Genomic DNA, 23654 nt, shown 5'->3' with positions numbered 1-23654 from the left:
AAAGGGAAAGGGAAAGGGAAAGGGAAAGGGAAAGGGAAAGGGAAAGGGAAAGGGAAAGGGAAAGGGAAAGGAAGAAAATCAAAAGGCTCTCTCTTCAAAGTTATAAATGCTAAATTCCAAATAGGACCTTTTCACATGATATACCCATCTCTTCTATAATTGTTCTGTTATCCAGTTCCTAGAGCAACCCTGAACCAATACTCTGAATTTTCTAGCTATAAGCAGTGATGGATTAGACTTGACTAAAGAGTCAAGACATGGGGAAGTTTCTGGAAACATTTTTTTAATTCATAAGTTTTCATAACGGTTTTGCATTAGGTAATCAAATGATACAAATGCTATGTGTGCATATCGTTGTTATCCCAGAACAGTTAATACATTATTCAAATAATTTCCAAGGACGTAGCTTCTCTGAGTTGGTCTAAGGCACTTAAGGAAACAATGGCTATTTGGAAGTCTTTAGTGACAAAGAAGATTCCAGCTGGCTGTGTTTATCTTGGAGCTAGGAAGGACACTAGAATGAAATCCTGTGAACACGCTCAGCAGCAGAGACCAGCCCATCACCTACAGTTGTGTAGGATGGTTAAGATCACCTGTACCAGTTCTTGACTGATAAAGTATAAGTTGATCTTCAGAAAATGAACACAGTTAAGGGGTTTGTCTGTTACTCTATATAATGTAATTATGACCTATCCTGTGTGATCACGCACTGAAGGGATTACCCTGCTTTTTAACCTGTGAATTTGGATCATTGGAGTCAGAGTGGGGCCTCATCCTAATATATTTGTAAATGTTTTGTCCCCCTTTGTATTGTATTGTAGGATTCACAGTTAGAAGTTCACATTTTGTCGTTTGGATTAATTATTTGGGTTTGTATGAGACGCAGAGACTCTTGGACTCAATCTCTGTGTGAGTTCATGGTGGTATTTGGTTTTCCTGTTGGAAACTGACCAGGACTTATTTCATGCATGCTTTACATTTGCCTTACCGCTCTACCTAAGACTCAGTGCCAACATTGATGTGAGTATTATCTTAGAAACACAGAGGTAAATAATAAATGAGTTTTCTCCTAAAGATTAAAAAGCTTAGCTCAGAATTTCAGCCAACATACTGTTGAGATTTTCCAGCCAAGTACTTCTTAATTCTCTATTTGGAGGGGTTTATTGGGAGAGGGTGGCCTGTGGGGGATCCCTGACGTCTTCATGGTAGATACAAGCAGGGCCACCCATATTGTGATGACCAACTATCCCAATGACCTTGGAATTTGCACATGGAAACAATTCTGGAAGCAAAGAGACTTCAGAGCCATGTGAGTTAGCCAGTGGAGAGCCTTCATGGTTGAACTACACGTGTGGAAGCAGTGGTATACCTTCACTGAAAACTGCACTGTGGGTGTAAAATCGGGTGTTTGTGAGAACTGAAAACCCATCTTCCTGAGGATCTGATAAGGATGCTCTTGCTAATTACTGCCTCCATTTTCCTTACTTAGAATGCTATAGAACCATGTACAGAGAACACCCACAGTAAAGAAGGAGCCATCGTAATGCACGGTGCCATCATTTTTAAAATCACAGCTGTGCATTTTGCCTGGTTTATTCAAACATAAGTGTCTGTATCTGTGTCTGTGGTGTGTGTGTGTGTGTGTGTGTGTGTGTATATGAACACTCTCTGGATAGACTGTGTAGTAGAACTTAAATCTTCCCATCACCTCTCATGCTCCAGAGATGTAACTTGAGCCCCATATCACATCTCCATTTCAGGACTTAACCTCTGTAGATCTGTCAGAACATCCCTGGAGAACAGGGAGTATATGGTGACAGTGGAGTTCCCTCCCCCATCTCACAGGTCTACTGTTCAGTTCTGGTAACAGTCGCTTGTCTTTGAAAAGTAAAATGACATCTCACCACACAAGGCTATGCCATGTGGATGGATTGCTCTGCTAGACCAACTCTGAGAAGTCCACATGTGCTGTGGGCCTCATAGCAGTAGAGGCAGAATAGGATGCTGGCTCATACATTCAGAAAGTGTTTACTTGTGTGTGTGTGTGGGGGGGGGGGTGGCATTGGTACTTTCCTTTCTCTCCCGACCACCAGTAGCGCTGGCTCCGATTTACTACTACCCTGGTGCAGTGGTAGCAGACAAGGCACTGCCAAACTCTTACCACTGCCACCATCACCACCACCACCACCACCACCACCAAGCAAACCTAACTGTGGTTTTTAACATATCAGAGTGGACTGAGCACCAGGGGCTCTCAGCATCCCTCAGTCCCTGCCTGTCACAGGATATGGCTGGCATACCCCTCCCCCTGAACTCTCCAGCCCAGAGGCTGGGCCACTCTTCCCCTCTGGCTCTTTTCTGTATGATCCAATGGTCCTTGTGTGGCCTCCTGACCTTTTGTTGTCCTGGTCTTCCCTCTCCCTTCACTGCTGTCCTCACACAACCGGGCTCGTCTTTACTCTGGACTGTCCCAGATGTTTCTATCTCTAACTATGCTCTCCCTCATATTTACAGGAAATTTTCTCCTCTGCTATACTTAGGATCAGTCATGTCTGCCAGTTTCCTTTCTTACGTTCATTCTCCTGCAATAATTCACTTCTGTAGAGGCTGAGAAGGGGCCTGACTCATCCTCTTACACCAATGAGCATCCTTCTCTTCTGTTTTTTGGCTAAGGCAGTAGTTCCATGTATCTTCATTTAGTATATACTCAAGGCTGCCTAGCTGCTCGTCCTGAGATGTCCTGACTCCTTTCCACACTCCCCTGTGCTTCTTATCTGCTCCAGTCATCACTGTGCCTAATCCATACAAGAGCCCCCGCCCTGTGATGTGTCCATTGAGACACCACCATCCCACCTTTCTTTATTCTTTCGGCACTTTCTGTTCCGAGGTGAGCCTTGTCTGAGCCTGTACCACTGGGTTGGATCTCCCCACAGTCCTTTTCTGTGGCTATGCTTAGTGCCTTGGAAATGTTTACATGACCCTAAGTCACCAAACCAGAACTTCCCTGGAACTTCACCTCCAACACAGACAATTCTGTCCTGTCTGCTGGAAGTGGCAAGGGCTCCTTAGCCATCAGCACCGAGTTTGGCTTATCTGTCAGCGGTTGGTTCCCGTATCATCCTCAAAGTATTTTCTGTTCACTAGCCTTTCTTTCACTTCAAGTGTTAGGTTACAAGTGGAAATCTCTTGAGAATCGCGTTGTGCAGCTGGAGGCGTTTCAGCTGCAAGAACTAAAACAAAACAAAGTAGCTGATTGGGTTCTTCATTCATGAAGTACGGCTGGCCACTGTGTTTATGCAATCCGGGAGTCCAGTGGGACAAGCTGATGTTACTCCTCTCAGGAATGTGCTATCTGAGCACCAGGAAGTGAACCGGGCGCCTGGCTCAGAAATCCCCCTTGCTTTTTGAGTTGTTGCTTTTAGAATGTTCTAGAAAGAGCCTGAGGTCAGGCCAAGTTCAGCTACAATTGGTAATGGCCTAAGAGTGAGTTCTGTGCTTTCTTTTCTCCACTTGCTCCCACTGCGAAAATCTTATATTGCCCTAAGTCGGAGTTTGTTTTATATCATTCCACACCTTTGTCAACACTGACGGTTTCTTTGCATTTTGATTTTCATGTTATTATTTCTTACGCCAGGCATTCTTTAGCTCTTGTAGTTAATTGTGGGAGGGAGGCAGGCGCATTGTAGAGAGCAAGGAAGTTGTTACAGGAGGTGGAGTCACTTTTATCTTGTTTGTACTTTACAAACTAAATACAGGCCTTCTCTCTGCACTTACAATGTTTAGCTGGATGCTAGCTGGCAGTAAAGACATTGCTGCCTTTATCACTTTCAACTTCAAATTGTCCCCCTAACACAAAATAGAGTGTTATGTTCATTTCAGAATTATAGTTCCCCCCTTAGCATTGTGGTTCTGAGAGCCTTTGTTGCAAAAGGAATGGCAATTTGAAAAAAGTATTTTTTTGGCTTTGGTATGACTGGGGGCAGTAGAAAGGGAGGCATCTTTGATCGTGCCTGACTCTAAGTTATTTGAGAAGGAGTGTCTCCCCATTCTTATCAAGCACATAGCTTGAAACAGAAACCTTTGAGTATTCTTTACAACCCTGGAGAAGAAATAATCTTGGCTTACCCTAAGAGAGATAAGGTAACAGAAAGCAACTGGAACAATGGACCGGAATGCTGTTTTTAAGTTATCACCAATTCTCACATCGACTCTGTATTCACTCTGAATCTCTGTTGTGCTCACAAGGCAGTTTCTGCTACACCCAGAGCCCCCGTTGATAAAAGTACAATACCATAAAGAGTTATAAACGCAGGGGAACGGCAGATGAGTCAATGTTAGGAAGCTTCGGATAGAACTAAACCAAGGGATATAATGTAAATATTTGTTCTGCTCATGTAAAAGAATGCTTCACATTCTCATCCCGAAGCATTCTCTGTGATTCTGGTACACATAGGAAGGTGACATTCTAAGGCCACAGATTGTCGACTAAGTGAAGGCCTAGATTCACTTCAGCCCTGTCTGAGTTGGTCACTGGTCTCTTGGTATCTTCACATGAATATGTACATGAGTTTCTCAGAATAATGTGTGGTAAGAACCCTCACTAGGTATGCTACACCCATTTGAGCATATATTGCTTTCACATTGGGAACCGTGGCCATAGTGACATGTTTGCTGATGAAATTTGTACACAACTTACCACAATTAGTACAGCATTTTCTATTCATATAGCTGTATGTAAAGTGTGAGTCTACTTGATAAACATTGTTTCCACATTCAAAATATTTCCTTGTAAGTATGTATTGGCCAAAATAAAATATGTACAACTGAAAAAACAATCAGGTGGCTAAATTGTGTCTTTGCAGAAGTCTAAAAGAGAAAGAATCCAAGGAGGACTGTGTAATTAATCAGAGCTAGAACTTGGTAGCTGTTGATTGACATCTCCCTATAGGCTTCAGTGCTGATGCTTAGAACAAGGTTGCTTCTACTTAGGTTTTTCATTTCCAGATCTATGTGTAAGAACCAGCACCATATGGTTCATACACCATCGCTGGTCCTAAGTCATGTCATGTATCACATACTGGACATTTACAGCAGTTCTGGCTTAGAAGGCTACTATTCAATATGGCTAGTAGTTGAGATTTTCACTTGCTAAGGGAAGGTATTTACTGTATAGTGAGGTCCAAGGTCTAATAGAACAGGTGACAGGAAGCAAACCTGAAGGTAAATTTACCGAATACAAGTTTTCATTGTTGTTTATTTTCAAGCAAAAGCCTATTTATAAGCAAGGTCTGGATGGTTTGTGGTAATATTTTGACTTTTAATTAGGACACTCATTCTCTTTTTTACCCCCAACGCTTACTTTTAATGATGCTTCTTAAACTCTTTAACCTCCCTTTTAGCCCTCTACTCACCAGATAGTGGAAAGGGATACGGGGGAAGGACATCTGTTTAGAAACGGTTCTTTGGAGCAACTCCCTTTTGTGTTGTCTAGCAATCAGCAGTTCAGTTCACAGGGTAACAGGGCAGCTTCACCCACTGACAGACACTTCACGGATCCACCAGCAGTACGATTGGGCAAAGTCGGTAGAGCAAGCACGAATCAGCAGTGGTGGCACTATCTATCTGACACAGCCAGGCCTCAACCTCCACTTGAGTCAGCAGGAGGGACAAAGGCCAACAGAATGCCAGCAAAAGTTCTCAGTCTCTCTCAGCGAAACAAAGACCAGTGAAGACCAGCAAGCATTGCACAGCTAGCTCTATAAGCAAGCCTAGCTCAGCCTCCATCACTGTCCCTTGAGTCCTATTTATAGGCTATGTGCGGCAGAAATTGAGGTTCCCCAGCAGCAAGTATCTTAAACAGGGGTGGGGTTCATATAGGTTTTATCTTAGAAGGCTTGACTTTGGGGGAATGATAACCTTATATATGTCCTGTACAATCAGTCTCTTATAAAGTGGCTTGTTTTTTATATTAATTACTCTTATTTTCATGATAGTCTTCCCCCCCCCCAAAAAAAATGGCTTGCCTCCACACTTTCAATTGTTTTGGCAAATTACCTTTAAGAATCAACTTCAAAGGAGGATAAGGTTTATTTTGGGTCTTGGATCTGGGGCTATAGACCTGTTGACCCAATACCTCATGGCGACCCAGATGCAAAGGGGTAGAATGAAGTCTTAACTAGTTGCTATTGTATCTCTTTTTCCTTTTAGAAGCATATTGAATGACTTGACTTTTAGTACCTGTTAAGGGTTTCCCTACTTACTGGCAGTGACACAGGCTGGCAGCCAAGCCTTTGACATGGACATTTAGGGGACACTCCAGACCCAAACTATGACAGTTACATACTCTAACTGTAGTGTTTCTCTGAATGTGAATCATTGTAGATTCGACTTGATAAAGTAAGGTTTGGGGGGATTATCTGAGCCTTTCTGCTTGGTGGAATCTGAAGGTGCTAGCTAGAACTTCTTGGTCTTGAACTCTCTAAGTCATACATCACTACATGGAAAAGAACTATTCATTGAGGTTTGGTGCCTCCAACACTCTGAAGGCAGAAGTAGTTAGATCTCTCTGTAGATCCCGTCTCAAACAAAACAAAACAAGGAATTATTCAGATCAGAATACTAAGTGTTCCTAAACCATCTTGAGAACATGTCTACCTTTTGAAATAAGGCAGCATTTAGTTATTTCTATTAAATGTGTGGCATAATAGTTTCTCTTGCCACAATAAAATGCCATACAGTCACAACGCACCCCAAAATTTACTTTCTATGTCCTAACATCTCTGGAAAGAATTTCATTCTTACAGTATAACAGCAAAGCCCCAATCAGTAGCAGGAGTTTGTCTTCTCAGCAATTGGAAGGTGGAGGGAGGCAAGGAGATTTGAAGCTCAAGGTCAACCTCTGCTACTTAGAGAGTTCAAGGTCAGACTGAGCTTCATTAAAAAAAAAATATGTATTTTATTTATCTGAATACAGCATAGTTGTCTTCAGACACACACCAGAAGAGTGCATCAGATCCCATTACAGGTGGTTGTGAGCCACCATGTGGTTGCTGGGAATTGAACTCAGGACCTCTGGTAGAGGGGTCAGTGCTCTTAAGTGCTGAGCCATCGCTCCTTCTTGAGGCGATCTCAAACAACAAACAAACAACAACCACAAACTCAAATCCTGAAAACAGCTCAGTGGGGGCCAGAGAGCCCATCAAGAATGTACTAGAAAGTATAGAACAAAGCAAGTTAGAAATCCAAGGTATTTAAAAAGATAGAACAGTATTAGGAGAGCAGCCGAAGAATCTCAACTACGGCCTCCCAGTCCAACCTGATAGGTAGCATTTGAAGTCCTTCCATAGGTGGAGGGTAGGTTTCTGTTAGGTTAATACATTCCAAAAGATTTGATTCGTTCCTCCGGTTGCTAGGTCAACAAAGATGGGCAAGGTTTAGCTCCTTAGCTGGGCTTGAGATAGCCTGAAAATAATAATTAATTGTGGTGTTGGATCAGCAGTGTTGCAAACTGAATGGAGTCACTGAAGTTTTTATCAGTGCTATCAGCCTGTGTACAGAGCTGCTTTCCAGGAATGTTCCTTTGCAGCGAGCAGTTCAAATTCTGGCCTTTTTTTTTTTTTTTTAAAGGGTTGCGGGGACCTAATTAGGCATTTGTTGGATTGCAAACTAACTTTGAACCTAATACTTGGGTTATCTCACAAATACTTCTGCCTTTTTTTTTTTTAATTCCAATTTCTAATCCACTTGTAGTTGATTAAGCAGCAGTCAGGCTGCCAGCCTTTGCTAGGCCTTCTTATAATGCAAGCTTTCAGCGGCAGTTATTAATCTCGTGGGGTGGGTGTTGAATAATAAAAGCTGCTGCTTTCCATAGACCTCTTGGTTTCCTGCTGGGCATCAGCAGGGACCATGCTTCAGTAGCCTTGAGATGGGGTGGAGTTTGAGGTCAACTGGAGAACACCTGTGTGGCCCAGAATTTGCAGAGCATGGTGTCCACAGAGGCCTGGTAAAGCTTCTAAGAGCCTGAGTTGTAATTTGAAGCTATGTCAGCAAGTGACTCCAAAGAATGACGAGTTTCCAGGTGTGAAAACTATGTACATTAAGTCTGTGAAAGGGATTATTTCCCTGCCCTCCCTCTCACTTTTGTGACAGATCCTTTCTAGGCTGGAACTCAGGTGCCAACACAGCTATACTGTAAAGGTACTGTGAATTGCTGTGACCACCATGTGGGTAATTTGAGGAGCAGGGTTCTAACAGCCATTGTGGTTCACTTTTCTGTATGGGTTTGGTGGCAATTCTGTTCTTTCTCCCCACACACATATGCATCTGCTTTTGACAGACAGTGACCAACACCTCTCTGCTGCTGACACTCTAGCCATGGATGAAATCTTAGTCTAGTCCTGCTCCAAGTTGGCCTAAGTGATTTTTGCACTTTCTTTCCTTTCTGTGATTGTAATTTAAATCCTAGTTTCCTGTTATTGATGAAACGATGGTCTGCGTATGTTCTCTGTGGATGATGGGTTAGAGGGACCCTTCCTCGAAAAGTCTTGTCTTTTGGTTGGAGAAGCAAAATTTGCTCATTTTGTGATTATTCATCCTTAAAAGGAGCTCACAGGCAAACTTCCTAGATTGTCATTATGGAAATCAGTTCGTGACCTTTGAAAGGGTTTCAGGGTTGAATTTAAAAGAAATTTGGAGAGTACTGTGTGTGTGTGTGTGTGTGTGTGTGTGTGTGTGTGTGTGTGTGTGTGTATGTGTGGAATGTAATTGAACTGTGCTCAGATTATGAGCAAGCAAATAGTATTTTTGCAAGGAAAACCAAGGACAGGATAGAAATAGAATCCGTGTTTTTTTTTTTAAAGAGCTTATACAAGAATCCCACCCAAAGAAGAAAAAAAATACCAAATACTGCACCATATGAGAGAATTATTCAGGCCAGTGAGAAGCCTGCTTGGATGTAGAAACCAGATGGTCTTCATTAGCCAGAAACCTTAAAAACGACATAAATTCAGTGATGGAGCCAAGCGATGGATCCAGGCCCCGTCTCCCCAAGCTGGACCTTTTAGCCAGGGAAACAGAGTGCTCCTTGTTCAAGCCCCTCTTCTCTGGGACTGGGGGAAGAATGCTGCCAAACCCGTTCTATAAGGAATTTTGATCTTGATAATGAAAAGGAGAGAAAGTTCCTGGAGAGAAGGAGCTCCCTGTTTGAAAGGCAGAAAGAGAGCTTGTTCCAGAAGCTGCCTCTTCATGTCATTGTAAATGGTAGAGGTTGGAGGTGTAGGCTTCCACGTTCACCCTCTGCAGATGGGTCCAAGTCAAGTCCATATGTTTACCCTTTTTTAGCTGTGCTGATTTAAGGCCAACTTCTAGCTGCAGTACCGCGAGGAGAGTCTATTGCATTTCTTTGCTCTCTGTGTTGTGGCTTGAGGAAAAAAAAAAACTTTTTTTTTTTTCCTGATAGCAAAGGTTTGTTTCCAAAAACTTTGGCTGTGTTTTTAAGAGTAATATTTACGTGGCTCTAGCTCAGCTTTTTTTTTTTTTTTTTTAAGTAGCCTCTTTGCCTTTGAAGCCATGGTTGAACACCTACTGTTTCAGCTGGTTGGTTGTTGGCACTGAACGCTGTTTTCCCATGGGAAAAATATCTCCAGTTTCAGGATGGCGGCAGCAATCCATACAGGTTATTTTCATATGTAGTCTCCACCAAACCACACGAACCATGAGGAGCCACCTGTGTACAGGGTTCTAGCCCATCCTGTTGACTTACATTTCTGAAAAAAAAAAAAAAAATAACCTGGTGGGGCTAATCCCACTGGTTGAGAAAAAGACTACTGAAAGAATTTTTTTGATCCAAATTTGAAGCAAGCTTTTCATTAAATACGGCCAGGATGATGAACTCCAGCCAGGTCCATTCCTGGGGTCCCAGAAATCAGTAAAGAGGAACCTTCTGCAGAGGTTGAAAAGGGCAACCCCAAAAGGCCACCGTGTTTCCCATCAGGACCATCCAGGGCAAGTGTGTATCCTGACGTACTTCCTGCTTGTATACCTCCTACCTACCTCCATCCGAGCTGGGGCAAGTGCTACATTCTGAGATAATTCCTGTCTGCATGCATCTGGTGCAGCTGAGTCAAACAAACTTGTTTAGGGGAGCAGCTTCCAGCATCTCAGGAGGTATCTGTCCTTGGGCAAGAGACTTAGAGGTTAGAGGCTGTCTTAGTCAGGGTTTCTATTCCTGCACAAACATCATGACCAAGAAGCAAGTTGGGGAGGAAAGGGTTTATTTGGCTTACATTTCCATACTGCTTTTGATCACCAAAGGATGCAGGACTGGAACTCAAGCAGGTCAGAAAGCAGGAGCTGATGCAGAAGCCATGGAGGGATGTTCTTTACTGGCTTGCTTCCCCTGGCTTGCTCAGCCTGCTCTCTTATAGAATCCAAGACTACCAGCCCAGAGATGGTCCCACCCCACAAGGGGCCTCTCCCCCTCTCCCCCTTCAGCAATTGAGAAAATGCCCCACAGCTGGATCTCATGGAGGCATTTCCCCATCTAAAGCTCCTTTCTCTGTGATAACTCCAGCTGTGTCAAGTTGACACAAAACTAGCCAGTACAGAGGCATTGCTGTTCAATGGATCTCTTAGGCACAGTAATGAAAACTTAAAACGTACCTTTGGCTCTCGTGACGGTTAAGTGGTCATTCCACCGATCAGATTCCCCGCCTACTAAACTGCATCTGCTTCTTTCCAACGTAGTAAGATATTTTTTAGACGTGAGGAGTAGATCTTCCAGTTGACTTTGAGAGGTGGACAGGAATCTGACAGCAAATATATTCTAGGATCCAAAGACTTAAATTTTATGAATGTTCATACTCTCAGGCTCTAAGTAGGACATTGCATGGGATTTATTAACCTTTTCTTAGAGACTTTGTTCAGGAAAAGAGGTTTGAGTAATCCTGCTAGGACTGGCGTGCGGCAGGAAGATATTATGTTCTGTGTGGCCCCATTATCTGCTGCTACTGCTGCTCTCTTCTTGACTGGATTCTGAGGCTGGGTTGCTTATAGCAACCAGTCTGTTGACAGATGCAGATGAGGATGCTGAGAGTGGTCTTGTGTTAATTCACTTAGGTGGGCTACAGGAAGAATTGAAAGGCTTCTGGTTCACTTTGTGTGTTTGATCTAATTGCTTCTTCAATATCCAGCTGCAGCTGATTTGGAAAAGAATTTTTCATTAGAAACATGTCTTTGTTTTTCCTTTTAAGTACACATTTGTAAAAGGTAGCAAAATGTTACATAAAACCAATTCTGCTGTTCCTAGTTCAGTAATTTATTCTCATTTTGGAGGGACTAGAATTGAAGTTCCCAAACTGGCTCTACTTTATGGGAACATAATATGTTGTTTAAGACCTTGTTTAAGACCTTTTCTATCTATGTATTGACTTTCACACTTAAGATTTGTATCAGCTGCTTCTCTTGTTGCTGAGACAGAACATCTGGTAAAAGCAATTTAAGTAAGGCAAGCTGGCTCTCTCTCTGAGGGTAGCATCCGTCATGGTAGGGATGTCATGGAAGCAGGAGGATGAAGAGCTGATTGTGTCAGATACATAGTCAGGAAGAGAGAGATGAATCCTAGCGACCAATCTGTTCTCTCCTTTTTTATTATGCCTGTGGTCCCAGCCCATAAGATGAACCTGTTGATATTCAGGGAGAGTCTTTACTCCACAGTTAAACCTGTGTGGAACAACCCACACAGGTTGTTCACAGGTTGACCACAGACACACCCTAGGTTCGTTTCCATGGAGATTCTAAATGCAGCCAAGTTGATGATGACGATGTATATTTTGATCTATAAGATCCAGGCTTTGAATTTCCTTCAAACCCTTGGGTGAGTGACTAAGATCAAGTTCACAGAACATTCTGTCTCGGGCACAACTTTGCCTCTGGTGGAGAATGAGACTTCCAGTTTCCTGGATTGGTGGGAGATGGCGGGGGGGGGGGGTTCCTATGGAGGAGTTGAGCAGCTGCAGCATCAAAGGGAGTTGTTTGTATGTTTTGTTTTATTCTGAAATGGTTAATTCTCCAGTGGAATTTTCTAATGAAAACTCAGATACAAGCTGGCCTAGTGGCACAGGCCTGTAATCCCAGCACTCAGGAGGCACAGGCAAGTGATCTCCGAGTTTGAAGTCACGCTGGTCTACACAGTGAATTCCAGGCCAGCCAGGGCTACACAGTGGATTCTAGGACGGCGAAGTCTACACAGAGAGATCCTGTTTCGAAATAAAACAAAACATAATAACTAACAAAAACTTTCATCAATACAGCCACTGGCTCAGCATTGAGGCAGTCTGATGACATCTTGGTGTCAGTGTTGAGAAGGGGCACATGCTGTCACCTCCAGTCTAGGCCTTGTCATCAAGCAGGGACTGGCATTGTGCTGTGTGCAAGCAGCTGAGGGTTATGAGAATGTGGATTCTTCCATGGGGATTATATTTATATTAGAAACCCCTCTTTTTTGTTAGAACCTTCTAACAGATACTACAAAATCTTCTGTGGGAAAACTAAAGGATTTTTGAATGAACAAATGCCCTTCAATACTCTTAATGCCTTCCTTTAAATACTCTGTTAAAGAACACACCGTCTTCGGTAGGTTATTTTCCGAGTCTGTAGCATGTATATTAGTCGGACCAACAGGGCTGATGCAGGGTTGCTGTGTGACTGAAGAGCGCTAGGTATCACTATCATATTTTGTGTTCTTCGTGGAACTGTGGATTCTGTTACTAACTAGGACTTATTCTCTTAGGTGCCCACTGATGGCAATGCCGGGCTTCTGGCAGAACCCCAGATCGCCATGTTCTGTGGTAAACTCAACATGCACATGAATGTGCAGAATGGAAAGTGGGAGTCAGACCCGTCAGGGACCAAAACCTGCATTGGCACCAAGGAGGGCATCTTGCAGTACTGCCAAGAGGTAAGTCTCCAGTGGTGGATCACGGGAATTCACTAAAAGTATTCATTCTTGCATCTTATATTTATATTTTCTTTCATAATAAAAATCATGGTTCCTAATGATCCACCATAACCCTTCATACAGTTTTTCTTTACTCTCCAGTTCACACAGTTACATATTGTGCTGTGTTATGACCATTGATAAAGTGGGTAAAATTTAAGTTTTCACAGTTTAGTGGCTGTGTAATAAAGGAAGTTAAACGTGCTAGATTTAATTTTCTTTTGCTCAACCTCTTTGATATAGTTTAGTACACTTATAACTTGATATTTTTCTAGGTTTTCTCTCCTGTACTATTGTATCTTTGAAATAAACATTCATGCCAATAACTCTAGAAAGTGTACAAAAGGTCACTTCCATTTCATCACTTGTTGATGCACATTTTTATTCTTTAAAACATATAATTTTATTTCATGTATATGGATGTTTTGCCTGCGTACCTGTGTGTGTGTACCACATGTGAGGCTGATGCCCAAGGAGGCTCCAGAAGAGGCTGTCACATCTCTTGGGACGGGAGTTACCAAAGTACATTTGTGAGTTTTCATAGGGGACCTGGAGGGAGGATTGAAGTTTCCCTTTCTGAAATGCTTGGGTTCAGAGTATTTTGGATTTTATAGAATTTGAAGTATTCAAAAGGTCATGTTGCGCTGCTTTGTGAATGGGACCCAAGTGAACATGAAATTCTTATCTGTTTCCTGTATCCCTCACACACACAACTGTAAGGTCATTTTATGTGGTGCTTTTAGTGTGATCTCCTTTTGGACTGCAGCCTGTCACATGAGACCAGGTAGGAATTTCCCACATACAGATTCAGAGCAGCTCTCAAAAAGTGCACGGTTTTGGAACGTTTCCGATTTCCTATGTTCGAACCAGAGATGCTCAGTTTCCATTTACTTTTTTGCCTTTCTCACTTGCCTTTTTTGAAAGTAATCCACAGTTGTCAAGGACTTGTCCTATCACTATATGACATTGGAAGGAAGCTGTCTCTTCAGGTAGCTACCTGTCTATACCCTAAGTTTCCCATGATTCCAAAGTGCTAACAGTGACCGACTAGTCCAGTAGACTTCAGCAGAGGCCAGTAGGAAGGCTGGACACACACTTTGTCCATGATGCTGGCTTCTGTCTTTTTATATGAATGGTTGCTAGTGCCTGTGGATCATCACGTAAGCCCTGTGCTTTCCACAAATAACCACATGTTTTTAAGCCTACGAATATTGGTCCTACAAAAGTTATTTTCCATGACTCTGGAAACAGCCCTCACTTCCTGCTGCCCTGAGCCAGTCATACCTGGATAGCTGCATTTTCTGTTTTAGGCTGAGGTAGGTGCAGGGATGAGCCACAGAGTGGTTCTTTCCACTCCAGACTGCCTGCTTGCGGGTAGCCATGGGGGAGGAGCAGGGGAGAGCCTTTTGGCAGATTTCTTCTTTTTGCAGCTAATGTAGCATCCATCTCTCTTTGCTCACCGCCTACAGTCCATTGGACAAGAAAGGGCTAACATATCAAGGGGGTGTGAGCCATTTTCATGAATTTGGTCTGCATTCTATAACAATGAAAAGTCACTGAAGCCATCCATTGGCTTAATTTTTGAAGAAGAGGAGAGACTAAGTTGGAATTTCAGAGTCAACCCTATCCAGTATATCACTGTAGAACATTCCAGACACCTGGTCCTAAGCCCATGTGATGGAGTCTCCAGTCCCCGTGCTTTTTGTACAGCTTGAACACTTGAAGTGTGGCCAGTTAGATCTGTACTGTTGAGATAAATGCCATGTTTCAGAAATGTAATACCAATAAAGACATACAATATAGATTTCATTTTGAAGTGACTATATTGTGTGTAGCTATTAAGGGTGTCATAAGGATATTATAGTCAAACTATATGGGATTAAAGTTGATTTCACCTCTTTGTGTTTTTTTATATCATGATGCTGGAAAAAAAAATTGAATGTCCACTGGCAACTTGTTTGTATTTCCACTCAGCAGTGCTCTGGGCTTGTCCAGTGTCACAGTGATAGGGTTGTAATCAATTCATTATCCTATCATCTGAAGAATAAGAGAGAAATGAGCTGGGGAGTCCCCACAGATTGCCCCTCAGAAATTTGTTGGTGGTTTAGACTAAAGGTTCTTTGAAGACTTTTAAATCACTTTGTTCAAACTGGGTGTGGTAGCTCTCTCCTGTAATCCTTACACTTGTAAATCTGAGCCTTAGCTCTATAATGAGATGTTGTCTCAAAAGCACAAATGAGGGAGAAAGAGAGATGACAAAGCAGCTTAGAGCACTTGTTCCTCTCTCAAAACATGCAAGTCTGATTCCCAGCACCCACATGGTGGCTCAGAATCAAGGATCGATAACTCTAGTTCCTGAGGTTTGCATACCCTCTTGTAGATTGCATGGGCAGCAGGCACACATGTGGGTGAACATACATACACATACATACATGTGGGAAAAACACACATGATATAAAAATAAGTAAATATAAATTAGTCTCTTTAAAAGAAAGAAAATCATCTTACTAGAATATTTCAATGCATGGAGAAGATATAAGAGCCAGTGTCTTCCTCTTTGAAACATTTGCCTCTGGATGCTAAGATTTCCATGTAGACCCACTAATTAATCTAAGAGGAACACAGCGCCAGGCCCAAGGTCTTAGTGCTCTGCTCTATACTGACAGGGCAGAGGTGATGATGTCACCACTCGTAATCCCTTTTTATTCTTAACAAAGCCTCAGCCTCAGGGCCAAGTGCTTCTGTTCCCTTTACCCACTTAGTGACACTTCTGGAAAGGAGCCTTGGAATAGACCTTGGGGAACTGCAACATTTAAGGGGAACAAAGAGACACTATGAAGTGGCCAGAGACAGGACAAGAACTGGCATGTGTCGCGTGCTGGGAGACAAGCTAAGTTAATTGCTAAGCAGAGAAAAATGATGAGACCACAAGTATGGTCAAAAGTGAGAGCGACTGAAGTGTAATTTTTAACAAGGTCAGCGTGAGCCTCCGTGGAAACCGACCACGTGCCCAGAGCAGGTAGGTCTTCTGTGCACTTCTTAATGGGAGAAGAGACTTGGATAGGGGTCGGTTCTGAGCATGTCTCAGTTGTACGGATGTGAACAGGGATCACCAGCGATTATTTCCATAGGCTAGGAAGCGTTAGCCTTGCTCACAGTGTCTGCGCCTATAGGTGGGCCTTAAAATCACCACTCACCTCTAAACCAGTATTTCCTCAAATCAAATTATCTTTCTCCTGCTATCCTTGGGTACTGAACAGCCACCTCTATCCTTTTACTGGCCGGATACTGCCTTTTATTAGGCAGAATGGTTGTCTTCTCTCCTTTCTTTCCTTCCTTCCTTCCTTCCTTCCTTCCTTCCTTCCTTCCTTCCTTTTCTTCTTTTTTTTTTTTTTTGAGAAAATTAATTTTGACAAATATAAGGACATTACCCATAATAGAGACAAGTCTAATTGGTACAAATATGACATGACCAAGTGGTGAAGATAAATTGCACTCTGAGAAAAGATCTAGATAAAGAGCTTGAGGCAGACGGAGACAAAAGAAACCATCTACGCTTTAGTATTTATTTTTTGTTTGTTTGTTTGTTTGGTTGGTTGGTTTTTAATGAGGGCAACTTTAAGCCAAAGGAGACTGAAGCAAAATCATGGGAAGAATAGTTGTCCATCTTAAAACTCAGGCGGGTGCGTAGGAGGAGGCTAGGTGTTGCGTTGGACACAGTACCTGGGAGACTAAGGCAAGAGGATTACAAGTCAGCAGCCACACTTGTCTATACTGTGAGATTCTGTGTCCAAAGAGGGAGTAGGGTGAGCCGAAAGATCTGAAGGTAAAAGGAGACAGTGCTGAATCTGGTGAGTCTGGGAAAAGGCAAAGAATGATCTTTTTCCAAGAATCTGTTAACTAGGTAGGTTCTGTTGCCCAGAGACAAAGCCAGTGGAACAGCTTGTGTGTGTGGAAAAGGGTTTCTCCTACATAGAGAAAAATCCTGTGGTGAAGGCAGCTTTCAAAGGGAGGAAGCAGGACTAGGTCCCTGAGCGTTGGAACAGAGAAGTATTCCCGAATCCTATTTCTCCTGTTAATGCCGCCCTTTGTCCTGCCTTTGTTCCTCTTCTTGGACGAAGATGGGTGCCCCTTGGGGCTCAGGAAGGTCAGAAGCTGGCAGCCAGTGCTTCTGGGAGTGGCATCCCAACTTTGTTTGCCATTGTGTATTGTAATTCCAGGGAGAAGGGATTCTGAGTGGCTTCGTGTTGACCACACAAGGATTTGGCGCCTGCACCAGGGTACTTACCCATGTGGCTGTGTGGTCTGGCAACCCGCAAGGCATGAAAGAATGGCTGCTAACAGAAGAGGGAGAGAAATGCACAAGGCCAAAATGGAATGACTGTGGCCCTGTGTACAGTGGCGACAGAGCTGGGCAGTTGTTTTGGCTGAAAGTGCTGGCTGGGAGCCACATTGGGTCTTGACTTTAACTGGCACAGAGAAAATGGCAGAGTGGGTGGAGATGACCATTTGGAGCCTTTAAATGGAGTTTGACATTGCCTACAAGATATTTTTTTTTAGTGTTTAAGATCTCCCTGCCACTCCCCACATTGTACTCCTGATATTTTTAATAAATAGCTCTGATTTATAGATTTGAATTTTTTTGTTTGTTTTGCTAGAACACATTTCTTTGCTTTTATTCCTCCTTTAACTCAATGTTTATATATTAGGTGACATTGATTGACTCATTGCATGAAATGAAAAGGAAAATAATACTCAACAATATTTGCTAAATTATAATATTTTTATATTTTTTTAAGGTCGAATATTAAGGTCTGTTCTGTGGCAGTAATTCCCATGTCAGAGGTTTCTTTTCAACAGGACTTGTTTAGAGTCATTGCTTTCAGCCATGTTCTAATTCCTGTATAACTTATTAGGCTGTTACTGTTATTATTATTTTGATGACTTTTGCCTTAATTAGTCATTTGCAATGATTTTGCTTAGTACCATTAAGGTGGTCTTCTTTTTGCCATCTCTGATTGCACAGATTCTTTTGAAGAATTCTTTGCAACCCTGAGGCCAGAGTTCTACCCCCAGAACTCATTGTAGAAAAAACTACATGTGGAGTACAATTATAAAACCCTAGTGTTGGAGAACCAGAGACAGACAACTGGTCAACCTATCTTACTTGGTGCATTCTAGGCAAATGAGAAACACTTCTCAAGGGGAAAAAAAAAATCAAAAGATGAATGGTGTGTGATGAATGACACCCAAAGTTGTTCTTTGGCCACCACACACATGAGCACACCCACACACATGAGCACACACACACACACACACACACACATACACAAATACATAGAAATGATCTCTTCTCATCACCAGTAACAGGACTAAACAGTTAATGGTTTTTGTGTCTCCTATAATGGTGAATTTATTTTATGCAAGGACTCTAACCTCCCAAGACTAAGACACAGATGTTTTAGAAGCAGTCTGTTGAGTCAGAGAGGTAGCTGTTAGCAGTCTGAGCTTAGGGCAGACAGGAGGAGCTGAACTCATGACTATAACCTCATTTTGACCTTTTGCTAACCAATTGAATTTTCCTGCTAAATGTATCTGTAATAGATGCCTTTAACTCTTTGCTGGTGCTTACCCAGGGTGGTATCTTAATATTGATTCTTTGGTGGGGAATTAGCTATTAACTAGTTTATGTCCTCTGATCTCTCTCACTCTTCTTGGCTTATCTTCCCTGCTAGTGACTTGATTCAGAAGTCTATAAGAGTGGCATTTCTGTCCCTCTGGTTCCTTTGGAGCTATCCTTGGTCAAGGGAAAAACTTAGGAGAAACAGTAATAGTTGAATATTTTACTGCTACCTCTAGGTACACGTAAGGCCTTATGAAGTTGGACTGAGAAAATAGTTTTGATTGTATGGCCTAATGTGCATGTTTGTTTTAGCCAAGTCTTCCAAATGCTTGATACGTTGATACATTGATATGTTGATACATTTCCTTCTGTTCCCAGTCACAGTAGTTTTTCTTCTACCCAGTCATTGTTGAAGTACATGCCTCTCTTTTTTATTTCTATGCTTTTTATTAGCTCCATGTACAGATTTCCTTAAGTTCCTTATCAAGTACATATTGAGTACTGTTAGCCAACTAAACAATTCTGCATTCCCAAAGTTCATAGGTTAAGCTGACACTCTTTAGATCGGTTTTGGAGACACAGTCTTTCAGAGATGACTAGTATTGATGACATCATGAGGGCAGAGCCTTCCAGGTGGTATTGATGCCCTTAGAAAACTTCAGAGAGCCAGCTCTCTTTACTTGCTCATACAAAGAGGTCATGTGAGGATGCAGTGAGGTACTTGTCACTTTCCTGAACTGTGACAAAATAGATTTCCATTGTTTGAGTTGCCCAGGGTGTGGCATTTTACCGTAGCACGTCAGCCAGGACCCCATTATGTCCCCTGTAGGCAAAGGCACTAGAAACCCATGGTGCTCCAGAGAGTGATATTTTTAGGGTCATGATTCACAAAGCATTTTATCAGACAATGGAAGCATGCTGGTCACCATTTGGTAATGCTTGTGGATAGCTTTGTTAGCGTGAGACTGGTAGGATGGGCAGAGGCATCCTTGTCTATCCTGAGGGAGACTCCCCTGTAGGAGTACCTGTGGTTTCTGCCTGAGGGGCCATTCTGTTCTACAGTTCATGGTTTTAAACTTTTTAGACAAGAGTCATGGGAGTGGGCAGATTTGCCCTCATTTTATATACCCAACAAAAATGTAAGTGCTATGAGAGAACCTGCAACCTTAGAGAGGAAAACACAGAGTGTAGCTTTAAAACGCTTTAATATCATCTGTGATGGAGGAAAATAGCCTTTTCTTGGTCTATACTAGAAGCAGAGTGCTGACATGAAGAAAGATACTTAAATGTAACTCCACATATTTAACGATATAACAATAGCCATTTGCACTAATGAGCTGTTGGGGTACCATAGCAAATGTTATGGCTGAAAAAAATCAAGATTTTTCAAGATAGAAAAAAATTTTCAAGATAGAAAAAAATCTCAGAGAAACAAATATTATGTATTTTCTATTTGTGGCTCCTAAGCCTTGTATAGATTCATAAAATCATGTCTGTCTATATGCCATGACGGTATCAATGAGATGTCTAGGGGAACAAGGGGTGACAGCGGGTAGTATAGGTTAGGGTAGGGAATCTATGGAAGGGAATATATTCATTGTACTGTTTAAACTTATGTGAGAACTCTTTATGAATCAGAGTGCCATGTACAATGGATGGACACTCAAAGCTGTAAAAATATTAAAAATAAAAGAGGTCATATCCTCTCAAAAAACATTAAAGCTTAGCGTCAGAAAATGAGACATGTTAGGTTTCATTGCATGGCTTTCAGGTAAAATGAGTTTGTTTTTTTTTTAAAAAAATATTATTTCATGTACACCAAAAACTTCAGTGTGTGTTCAGTTCCACATCTCAAAACTTTATTTCTTTATTTTTAATCCAGGCAAACTTGGCCGGAATAGCTAAAGACCACTGAGGATAGGGCTTTGTGTCAGGCGATGCCTTTCCTGGCTTACAAGGGGTGCAAACATGCTCTGTTCCATCAGATTGAGAATGAAACCTAGAAAATGGAGACAGTGGGAGATACAAAGGAGGGTCTTGATGGTGATGTGGAGACTCTGGATCCAGATCTTGAGAGATGGAAGCCAAAGGATATGTTAGTATGAGTGCTTTTTGGTGGGACATTTCAGTAGTGTGTTTCAAAGGGTGGGCTGACTGGGGAGAGAATTTATTTTACAAACAGAGGTGGGAAAATGGATGTGAAAGATCATCCTCTGAATTCTGTCAGTGATCCCATGGTACAGTGTATGAAGTACCATGATTCAGGACAATCCACAATGTCTCAGAGTGTGTCCTTTCTTCGTAACCAGGACAGGCAGATGTTATGAAAGCCAGTTGTTATGAGAAATCATATACAGCCTTGATCCTCCTGTCCCCCTCTGGTCTTAAGCCTACAGGATTCTTACCAGGCAAGGACTCCTGGAGGCAGGGTTGGCTCTTTGAGCATCCACTTAGAGCCAGCCTGTGGAGGCTGGCTGATGGGAAAAGTTTCAAGTGTAGGCAGTCAGATGGATGCCCTTCGCTTTGTGCATTTCCTGTACTATTAGATTATTCACACATTCTTAAGTAAGTTCTTTCTATCCATAACAATGTCTGTGATTTCTTTATCCTTGTTCCTCTACATGAGTGCTTTCTTTGGGATTAACAGGCCATCAAAACAAAGTAGTCCTGTGCAGAAACAAACAAACAAACAAACAAAAGCTGGCTATATGAACTGAACACAGCTCTTTTCTTTCCCTAACTTTCTATTCTAAAATGTATTATATAACCCAACATGGGACTCCCAGGAAGAGTTATTTCTCTTTTTGTTGTCATTCTTCATTAATATGAAACAAAATTGTTAAAAGACAAAAACAGATTGTCCTCATCAATCTAACTGTCTTTCAGGGTTGCCACAGTTTGCTCTCTGCCGCTGTGATAAACAGCATGCCCAAAATAAACTTGGTTTGTTTCAGTTCACAGGTTACGGTCCATCACTGAGGGAAACAAAGGTAGGAGGAACATAAGACAGGAATCTAGAGGTAGGAAGTGAAGCAGATCTGGGCCATGGAGAAGTATGGGTTACTGGCTGGCTTGCTCCAGGCTCCTGTTCAGCTACTTTTCTAATCTAGCCCAGGCCCACCTGCCTAGGGATGGTGCTGTCCACACTTCCATGGTCCCCCTGTATCAATTAACAGTGAAGAAAATGCCCACAGACATGCCTACAGGCCAGTGTGTTGGAGGCACATCTTTAGTGGAAGTTCCTTCTTCTCAGGCTCCTAGGCTTGTTACAAATGAGCAGCAGGTGCTGACTATGGCAGGAGTGCATTCTATATACTGTTGTTTCTCTCTGGTCACCTTCTGGCTTTGTGTGCTCGAAAATTAGCCTACAGATCATAAGCATCATAGTCCTGATACTTAAAAGGCCCAAGAATTCATGTTAAGTAAAGCAGTTGTTTTAATAGATGGATCATCATTTTTGTATATGAGTACTGGTGTATATTATGCATTGGTGGTCTGTTTGGAGTCAAGGATTACTTGGAACTTAGGGCTAAAAGAGATGAAGTCAGTCTAAATATTGTAACATAAAAATTATAGTGAGGGTGTGTGTCTTAGTAAGCCTTCTGCTACCGTGATAAAACCCTGACCAAATCCAACTAAGGGAAGAAAGGGCATATTTGGTATTATACTTCCAGGTCCCACTCCATCACTGAAGGAAGTTAGGGCAGGAACTTCAATATGAACTGAAGCAGAAACCATGGAGTATCGCTGTTTGCTGGCTTGTTTTCCCTGGATGGTGCGCAGCCAACTTTCTTATACAACCCAGAACTCTTTCCTATCTGGTGTTGCATCACCCACGTCAATCAACATTCAAGATGGTTCCCCACAGACCAGTCAGTCAGGCCTGGGCAATCCCTCCGACGAGCCTCCCTCTTCTCCAGTGACTCTCGGTTGTGTCAAATTAGCAATAAGAACTGACAGAGAGAAAACTGATGTCTGAATGAGGCAATGTGTGTACACATGTGTCTTTGTTTTCACATCTGTGCCATGCCTTACAGGCTAGGCATCCCCTCTTTGCTTTTCCCATGAGCGCTTTGGAAAGGCAGCGACATGCCAGCTGAACCAGGCTCCTTCGTGCCTTCCCCGCACAGAGTGTGAATGTGCGGCTAGAACAACACATTAATATGCAGTGTCACATGCAGAATTGGGCCAAATGGTTGGGAAACACACTCTTGCCTTGCAGCGCCTTGCCTTCTGCCTCATGTAAGGCATCCTTGTGAGAGCAGGCCCACTCTGCTCCCCCTCCCTGACATTGCAGACATGTTTCATCAGCTGCCTGTGCCTCTCAGCACCTCATTAAGACATGAGCAGAGGCCGCTTTTCGGCTTCCATTTCTCTTTCTCAACTGAATTAGATGTTTTATTTTCTATATCCCCTCTCATTAGCAGAATCGAGGTGGAAAACAGTTTTAAGATGCAGTTTTTCATCAGGCTTTAGAAACTTTAAAGTGTGTCACTTAAATCTAGAAACAGAAATGTATTCTCTTCCGCACACCCAGTCTTGGCTTACACACACCGAAGTTTAAGCAGCAAAGCGTGTGCTGTTAATGTGGTCTCTATGTGCTTAGAAAAGGCACCTGTGTTGTCAGTACACTGTGACATGCTGCCCAGGAGATGTTTGCAGTGATGTCTGCCATTGGGGAAACCTTTATTATGATCTGTCTGGTTTTATTTTCTTCTTGAGTGTGCTCTTTGTACAGTTCAACCTCAGGGACCACATCAGTTCTGCTCATCATAGTTTGCTCATACCATTTGCCTACCTGTAAGCTAAATGTCTCGAAGGAAGCATCACAGGTCACACATCGGGTTCTGGTGTACAGACCTAACAATTCCTGACCTTAAAAAATGCTATAGAAACATCCTTTAAGATATTACTGCATCCTTTAAGATATTTTATTTTAAAAATAAAAACACTGACTACTGATATCATCTTTTTGGTTTTTTTGGGTGATTTTTTTCGAGATAGGTTTCTCCTGTGTAGCTCTGGTTGTTTCGGAAC

At 42.4% G+C, this 23654-nt stretch overlaps 1 protein-coding gene across 6 annotated transcripts in view; it reads left to right on the top strand.

Annotated features, from left to right (window-relative positions):
* Window positions 1–23654, top strand: part of App (amyloid beta precursor protein) — a 221021-nt gene that overhangs the window by 39541 nt on the left and 157826 nt on the right. For all 6 annotated transcript variants that reach the window (XM_021209340.2, XM_021209338.2, XM_021209336.2 and 3 more), the window contains exon 2: window positions 12788–12955. In XM_021209340.2, the coding sequence (XP_021064999.1) occupies window positions 12788–12955 (168 nt within the window). The remainder of the gene's footprint in view (window positions 1–12787; window positions 12956–23654) is intronic.

Source organism: Mus pahari, chromosome 12, assembly GCF_900095145.1.
Source record: "Mus pahari chromosome 12, PAHARI_EIJ_v1.1, whole genome shotgun sequence".
Lineage (NCBI taxonomy): Eukaryota > Metazoa > Chordata > Mammalia > Rodentia > Muridae > Mus > Mus pahari.
The sequence above is the reverse complement of the archived record's forward strand: the minus strand, read 5'-3'. Positions and strand labels throughout refer to the sequence as shown.